The sequence below is a fragment of the Podarcis melisellensis genome (assembly GCF_964234715.1).
Source record: "Podarcis melisellensis genome assembly, chromosome: 4".
NCBI classification, from domain to species: Eukaryota; Metazoa; Chordata; class Lepidosauria; order Squamata; family Lacertidae; genus Podarcis; species Podarcis melisellensis.
Genome location: NC_138531.1, coordinates 104116529 through 104125026, shown reverse-complemented (window position 1 = coordinate 104125026; position 8498 = coordinate 104116529). Strand labels below are relative to the sequence as shown.

Below are 8498 nucleotides of genomic sequence, written 5' to 3'. Positions count from 1 at the left end.
AAGGATACCACCCCCAATACCCATCTCTCAACACTCAGCAGTAAGAGTCTGAGATGGGAGAAAGCAGCAAAAGAAATCATAGAATCATTGGATTCTAGAGTTGGAGGGGATGCCAAGGATCATCTAGTCTAGCCCCCTGCAATGCCAGAATCTCAGCTAAAGCACCCAAGACAAATGACCATCCAACCTCTGCTTAGAAACTTCAAAGGAAGGGGTCCCACAACCTCCCAGGGGAATTTGTTAAACTGTCAAATGACTCTTACCAACAGAAATTCTCCCTGGTGTCAGAATCTCATTTCTTGTGACTTGAAGTCATGGGTTTTAAGTCCTACCGTCCAAGGAGAACACAAACTTGCTCCATGTTCCATGCAAAAGCCCTTAAGAAAATGGTCATCCTCTCACCTCCAGGCTAAACATACACAGCTTCTTGAACAGTTCTTCATAAGACTTGGTTTCCAGACCCTCAGTCATCTTGGTTGCCCTCCACTGCACACCTTCTAAACTGAACACAGTGCCCAAGACCTCATCTTCATGTGGCAGCCCATCAGATATTTGAAGGTGGCTACTGTGTCTCCTCTCAGTTTCCTCTTTTCCAAACTAAACATGCCCAGCTCCTTCAACCGTTCTTCATAAGGCTTGGTTTCCAGACCCTTGATCATTGTGGTCACCCTCCTCTGCACATGTTCCAGCTTGTCAAGATCCTTCTTAAATTGTGGTACCCAGAACTGGACACCGTGCTCCAGGTGTGGTCTGACCAAGGCAGAATAGAACAGGAATATTACTTCCCTTGATCTGGACACTAGACTTCTGTTGATACAGCCTAGAATAGCTTTGAGTTGTTAGGGTTTGTTTTTTTCTGCTGCTGCATCAGAATTTCCTGTTATTTTCCAGGCAAAACCCATTCCCTCATTTTAGGGGGCAGAACAGGACACGGAATCACAGAATCACCCAACTGTAGAGTTGGAAGATACTCCACCCGGTCCATTCCCTGCAGTGCTTCCAACGAATGAATAAAACAAACAAGCAAAACAGACACCCACACTTCCAGGGACCCCAAGCTCAGCACCCCAAGCTCAGCACCCCTTCCCCGCTTTCCAGAGGGCCTGAGCCAGCCTCTCCCGGATGCATTTGGTCTTGACCGCATAGACCACGGGGTTCAGGACAGGAGGGAGGAGCTGGTAGATGTTGGCCAGGAGAATGAGAAGGTGCTGAGGGATGGTGCTGTGGCTAAAGCGGTGGGCAAAGAAAGAGAAGAAGGCAGGGGTGTAGAACAAGACTATGACGCACAGGTGGGAGCCGCACGTCCCGATGGCCTTGAGGCGGGCATCCTTGGATGGGAGACGGAAAACCGCCCTGAGGATCAGAGTGTAGGAGACGGCAATGAGGACCACGTCCAGGCCGGGAGACAAAAGGGTGGTCGCCAAGCCGTACCAGATGTTGACGCCAATGTCTGCACAGGCCATGCGAGCGACGCCCATGTGCTCGCAGTAAGAGTGAGGCATCTCCCGGTGCCCACAGTACGGCAGCCTCTGGAGGAGGAAGACTGTGGGGAGCATCACGCAGAAGCCCCTGGCGAGAGCTGCCAGCCCGACCCTCACGATGGCGGGGCGGGTGAGGATGGTGGCGTAGCGCAGTGGTCGGCAGATGGCAACGTAGCGGTCAAAGGCCATAGCGAGCAGGATGGTGGACTCTGCGATGAAGCTGAGGTGGGTGAAGAACATCTGGGCCAGGCAGGCCTGGAAGGAGATCTCCTTGGAGAGGGAGAGGAGGACGCTCAGGGTCTTGGGCACGGTGGAGGAGGACAAGGCCAGGTCTGCCAGAGCCAGCAGGGCCAGGAAGAGGTACATGGGCTGGTGGAGGCTGCGCTCGGTGGCAATGATGTACAGCAGGGAAGAGTTGCCCCAAAGGGCCACGATGTACATCAGGCAGAAGAGGAGGGCAATCCAGCTGTGATACGCCTCCAGGCCTGGGATCCCAAGAAGGATGAACGAAGCCGGGTGGAAGGCACTCTGGTTGGCAGAGGAAGGTTCAGCAACCTGGAGTGTCTTGCTTGTCTCCATGATATCTCAACCCACCGAGGTGGAGTCTGGAAGAGGGTAGCTTCTGAGAGAGGAAGGCAGAATGGAAGGAACTGGGCAGGTTGGAGGAATGGAAAGAGCGACCTCAGTCCATTCCGTCCTCAGCCTGACGATTCACAAGTTGGATTTCATAGAATTGTAGAGATGGAATCCTCAATCCTGTGGAGACACTGAGTCCGGTCCCCTAGAATGCAGGAATCACAGCTACAGAACCCCTGACTTGTGGCCACCCAACCTCTGCTTAAAAACCTCCAAGGAAGGAGAGGCCACCAGTCTATTCCACTGTCAAACAGCTCTTGCCCTTCCTAAAGTTTAGTCGGAATCTCCTTTATTGCCATTTTAATCCGTTGATTTGGGTCTTCCCTTCCGGAGCAGAAGAAGGCAAGCTTGCTCCAGCTTCCATGTGAGGGCCCTTCAGATACCTGAAGATGGCTCTCATGCCATCTCTCGGTCTCCTCCAGGCTAAGCAGACCCACCACCCTCAACTGTTCAATCAGCTTCCATTCCTTGGTTCAGTTTTAGTGCTTAATTTTGAGGGTGAAATGAAATTCCTTGTTCTCCAAGCGATACAGCAGTGGCTAGCATTGACTCACCAGGCAGGTCCTCCTTCTCCTGGATGGATGAGCTTCTGCCTGGGAGGGGAGGGAGCAGGGCAGGGCCTCGTTTATCCTCTGACGTCTCCAGCCGCAACTGAGCAGAGGACTTCTCCTCTCCTCCACCCCAGCTGGTGAGGAAGCAAGGGAGTCTGCAGCCCCCACTCCTCCAGCTCTCAAAGCTCCTTCTGCTCTCTTCCCCGGTGGCTTCATCTGGGGACAGTATCCGGATAATGACTCTTGGCTTCCGCAGCCTCCCCCTTGGCCAGGAGCAGGTGGGGAGGAGCTGCAGCAGGTGGAGGCCCCTTGCTGGGAGAGGAGGAACCTGGCCACCTGCTCCCATGACTCCCCCATGGAAAAGATGCCCCACCAAAGGGAGGGATGCCCCTCAGACAGATTGTCGCCTCCCGTCTCCCGCTCTGAGCTGCTGCCCTGCTGCCTGGCCTGGCTTTTCTTGGATCAAGGAATTGTAGAGCTGGAAGGGACCCCCAGGGCCATCTAGACCAACCCCTTGCGATGCAGGAATAAATGCAGGGGTGCTTGTAAAGTTGATCTGCCGGGGGGGGCATTTGCACCATGTCCAAAAACGGGGGAGATGAATCTCCAGTCAAAGAGGTCGAAAGAGGATTCGCACATCTAACCCATGCTGCTATCATGATCAATAAAAGCAGGGAGAATACAGTGGTACCTTGGTTCTCAAACGCCTTGGTTGTCAAACAACTTGGAACCCAAACACTGCAAACCCCGAAGGAAGTGTTCTGGTTTGCGAACTTTTTTTGGAAGTTGAACATGCTCCTTTTTGAGTGTTACGCTTCCGATTTGAGTGCCACACTTCTGTTTGGAGTGTTACGCGGAGGTCTGTCTGTTTTTGCTATTTATTTTGTGTTTTTGTGGCTGTGTGTGTGTGTGTGTGTGTGTGTGAAACACAGTTCAGCTACTGACTGATTGTGAGACTGCAGCACATTGTTTATTGCTTTCATTTTATGGATCAATAGTCTCATTAGATAATATTATTCATGTTAAATTGCTGCTTTGGGGATTGTTATTAAAAGTGTGGAACGGATTAATCCCTTTTGCATTCCTTTCTATGGGAAAGCACACCTTGGTTTTGGAATGTTTTGGTTTTGGAACGGATTAAGTTTGAGAACCAAGGGACGACTGTATATTGTAAAACCATCAACCAAACATCAGGAAGGACTTTCTGAGGGTAGGAGCTGTTTGATGGTTGAACCGATTTCTTTAGAAGGTGGTGGACTCTCCTTCCATGGAGGTTTCCGAAAAGAGGCTGGATGGGCTTGAGTTGAGATTCCTGCATTGCAGGGGGTTGGACTAGATGACCCTTGGGGTGCAGGGCAGCAGATCCTGATGAGGATCTTTATTTCCTCCTTCTTCATGATCGAGATGCTTGCCCCTTCCCTTCTTTCCTAGCGAGGGGGGCACGTGTGTCATTTTGTCATTTGCATCAGGTGCCACAAAGTCGTGGGCTGGCCCTGGGCTTCAGCGGTTGGCTTCTGAAAAGTGTGCCTGGAAGGGCTACAATGATAGCAGGTCATTTACAACAAAGGGGGAGATAAACGAATAAATGGAGAACAGGGGGGGCCCACGGTTCCTGCTTTCCGTTTACTTATTATTCTGCTTCCGCTTGTCCACCCAGTGATCTTTTCTTGCTTACAGGGCTCAGGAAATGTTCCCAGAGCCCAGGAAGCAGCCCTTTCCCTCGCTGGGCGCAGGGGCAGTTCTGGGGGTTCTTGACTTTGCAAGATTTGGGTTTTGTGCATGCAGACCCCCTCCCAACAAAATCCTCACGTAAGGGGTGGGCCAACTGTACACACGTGGCAGCAGAGTGGGGGTGCAATGTCAGAGGAGGACACCTGGGGCGGTGAGGGGCAGGAGGGGGCAGGGAAGAGAGCCGGGGGTTTCGCCTCTAGGGGCCAAATGTCCCAGAACACCCTTGCCAGCGGCCATCGAAAGCCCTCTTCTCCATGAATCCCTCCACTCCTCTTCTCAAGCCATTCAAGTGGCAGGGAGTTCCATAGTTTAAGTCTGTGTTGCGCCAAAGAAGGACTTTCTTTTCTCTGTCCGCAATCTCCCAACATTGCGCAGGAGTTCTAGTGTGTTACTCCTTCTTGCCTTTTCTCCAAACCAGAAAAGGCAGATTGTGTTTTTTTCTCCTCAATAATTTTTATTGATTTTTTTCCAAATATCTTAATCACAATACAGTTTAACAATATTATTCTCCTTACAATCTATATCTTATCTGAATTAACTTCCCTCACCCCTCTTCTGGCTTCTCTATGTTATTCTTACTTGAGTGTGTTTACTATATATACATTCTATAAATGTCTACAATTCCTTAATAAGTTTTTGTGTTACACTTTAAACATACAATCCTTATTATATCACAGCATTACATCTTATGGTCTAACCAAATTTCTACCATAAACGTTATTTTTGGAATTTCTCATCATCCTCCTGTCGGATTTTTCCAGTTAGCCTTGCTATTTGCACATACTCCAATACTTTCTGTTGCCATTCTTCAATTGTTGGAATATCCGGTTGTTTCCATCTCGGTGCGAGGAGCGGTCTTCCTGCTGTTGTGGCATACAGGGAGAATTTCTGATCTTCCTTTTTAATGTCCTCTCCAACCATTCCTAGCAAAAATGCCTGTGGGGTTTTTTTATATATAAAAGGTGTACCTAAAGATCTTTTTAAACTCATTATACACATTATCCCAAAAAGTCTTCACCTTGTCACACAACCGCCACATGTGGAGAAAATTTCCCTCTTTTACGGTGCATTTCCAACAGTTCTTATTTTTCATTTTATACATCTTTGCTAGTTTGGTGGGTGTTAAGTACCACCTATACACCATTTTTAACAAATTCTCTTTTAAGGTCATGGATGTGGTAAATTCTATTCCTAAACTCCATAGTCTTGTCCATTTCTCATACTCGATATTATATCCTAGGTCCATTGCCCACTTAGTCATGATCTCCTTAATTACTTCATCTTTTGTATGCCATTCCAACAAAAAAATTCATATACTTTAGACAACATCTTTGTATGACCTTGTAATACCCCAGTCTCCAGTACTGATCTATCATGATTAAATCCGTAATTTTTGTTTCTATCTTTAAGGAATATATCATTAATTAATTAATTGTACATCTTTGCTAGTTTGGTGGGTATTAAGTACCACCTATACATCTTCTTTGCCAACAAAGAGACATCACTTTGCCAACAAAGGTCTGTATAGTTAAAGCTATGGTTTTCCCAGTAGTGATGTATGGAAGTGAGAGCTGGACCATAAAGAAGGCTGATCGCCGAAGAATGGATACTTTTGAATTCTGGTGCTGGAGGAGACTCTTGAGAGTCCCATGGACTCAAAGAAGATCAAACCTCTCCATTCTGAAGGAAATCAGCCCTGAGTGCTCACTGGAAGGACAGATCGTGAAGCTGAGGCTCCAAGACTTTGGCCACCTCATGAGAAGAGAAGACTCCCTGGAAAAGACCCTGATGTTGGGAAAGATGGAGGGCACAAGGAGAAGGAGAAGGCAGAGGACGAGATGGTGGGACAGTGTTCTCGAAGCTACAAACATGAGTTTGACCAAACTGTGGGAGGCAGTGGAAGACAGAAGTGCCTGGCGTGCTCAGGTCCAGGGCGTCACGAAGAGTCGGACACAACTAAACAACTAAATAACAACAACAACATACATCTTCAGGCTACAGACAGAAAAGGCAGCTTGAACCCTTCAGCTTCAAGAGCCCAGCTGCCCCCCCTCCAAATCCCCGGCCCATTATAGGCTCCCACTGGGGAGATGGTGCAACAGCTTATAAACCCTGCAAAGGGCAGGAGATGAGGACGCCCCTCCTGGCACAAGACTCCTCTGGACCCTCTTGCAAGGATTCGAGTAAGTCACACAGGCTGCTTGCTGAACAGGCTGGGGCGGAAAAGACCCCCATGGAGGGGGGGGCATGTTGGGGCTTTGTCTGGGTGACCTGGGTGAGGGGGCGAGCCAGGGAGGCTGGGAGCAGATCAGCCAAAGGAAACAAGAGCCCAGTTTGCAAAGAGCCGATGCTGAACATCAGATGACTTGGTTCAGAGAAAACAAAGCCGTCCTTTAATCGGCGTATGGTTCGAACGGTTCAGAAAAGAGGCCAAGAGTCTGGAGTGACTCCCCTCTTGATGGAGTTTTGCAGCATTTGTTGTTGTTGTTTAGTCGTTTAGTCGTGTCTGCCTCTTTGTGACCCCCTGGACCAGAGCATGCCAGGCACTGGCTCTGGCTCTGGCTTTTGGCCAGGATGGCTCTGCTCTCCCTCCACATCAGAGGCAGGGATGCTTCTGAAGGCCAGTTGTTCTGAAGGACAGAGGATGCTCAGGTCTTACTGGAGTGTATCCATCTGGTTGGCCACTGTGGGAAGAGAATGCTGGACCAGATGGGCTCCATTGGGCCTGACCCAGAAGGCTCTTCTTATCTTCTTATGGTTGAATTGAAGTTTATTATTTCGGTCACTGACCAGTTTCAGCCCACATACAATATTAATGGAAGTCACAAAACATGATAGGGATGCATTTGCAATTAGGTATAACAGGGACGGTGTTCTCGAAGCTACCAGCATGAGTCTGACCAAACTGCGGGAGGCAGTAGAAGACAGGAGTGCCTGGCATGCTCTGGTCTAAACAACAAACAACATAACAGGGACAGTAACAACATAACAGGGACTAAACAACAAACAACATAACAGGGATAGTTGAGCTTAGGTAGCTCAACTGGTTAGAGCTGATAATGCCAAGGTTGCTGGTTTGATCCCAGTATGGGACAGCTGCATATTCCTGCATTGCAGGGGATTGGATGAGATATTATTATTATTATTATTATTATTATTATTATTATTATTATTATTATTATTATCAGCAGGGGTGGGGGGTGGCGCTGTGGGTTAAACCACAGAGCCTAGGACTTGCAGATCAGAAGGTCGGCTGTTTGAATCCCCGCGACGGGGTGAGCTCCTGTTGCTCGGCCCCTGCTCCTGCCAACCCAGCAGTTCGAAAGCACGTCAAAGTGCAAGTAGATAATAGGTACCGCTCCGGCGGGAAGGTAAACGGCGTTTCCGTGCGCTGCTCTGGTTCGCCAGAAGCGGCTTAGTCCTGCTGGCCACATGACCCAGAAGCTGTACGCCGGCTCCCTCGGCCAATAAAGCGAGATGAGCGCCGCAACCCCAGAGTCGGCCGCAACTGGACCTATTGGTCAGGGGCCCCTTTACCTTTACAACAGGGACAAAACAGATATAGCAACAGTTAAAAAATATATAAATTAAAACGTGGTCACTAACATATAACCTAAAATTATCTTATAAAGCCTTAATAATTATGATAGTATAGCTTGTTCCCTAGGTTTTATGGCAATCACACAGAATTTGGTTACCTTTAACGTGATCTCAGGATCCTTGTCCTCTACCAGGGATTTCAGACATTGACGTTTGGATTCATTCAGATATTTTTGCAGGGATAATAAATAAATACAGAGCGTATATCCCTGTAGAAACGGCAGCGTAACAAGGCATGAGAGAGAGTTTCTACCTCCATCAAGCCGCAGGGGCAGTCTCCTTCCACGTATTATGGTTTACCCTCGAATCTGCCCTGCAGTAAGGCAGATGGCAGCCCTCTTTGTAAGACCTTTGCTGGCCACTGAAATATCCTCCTCAGCATCCCAAAAGGAGGAGCTTGGTTGCGGCAGCTACAACTAAGGGATGGGACACAGAGGCATAGGAAGGTCAGGTGGTACCTGGTGCGGAAAACTTCTTGTCACCCCCCCCATTGGGGTTT

At 48.8% G+C, this 8498-nt stretch overlaps 1 protein-coding gene across 1 annotated transcript; it reads right to left on the bottom strand.

The window, feature by feature from the left end:
• Positions 1-1073: 1073 nt before the first annotated feature.
• On the bottom strand, positions 1074-2060 carry LOC309368844 (olfactory receptor 52B2-like; the record flags this gene model as incomplete). The annotated part of the gene is made up of 1 exon (XM_081909152.1): positions 1074-2060. The coding sequence occupies one exon, from the start codon at positions 2058-2060 to the stop codon at positions 1074-1076; it is 987 nt and encodes a 328-aa protein (XP_081765278.1).
• Between the last annotated feature and the right edge of the window lie 6438 nt (positions 2061-8498).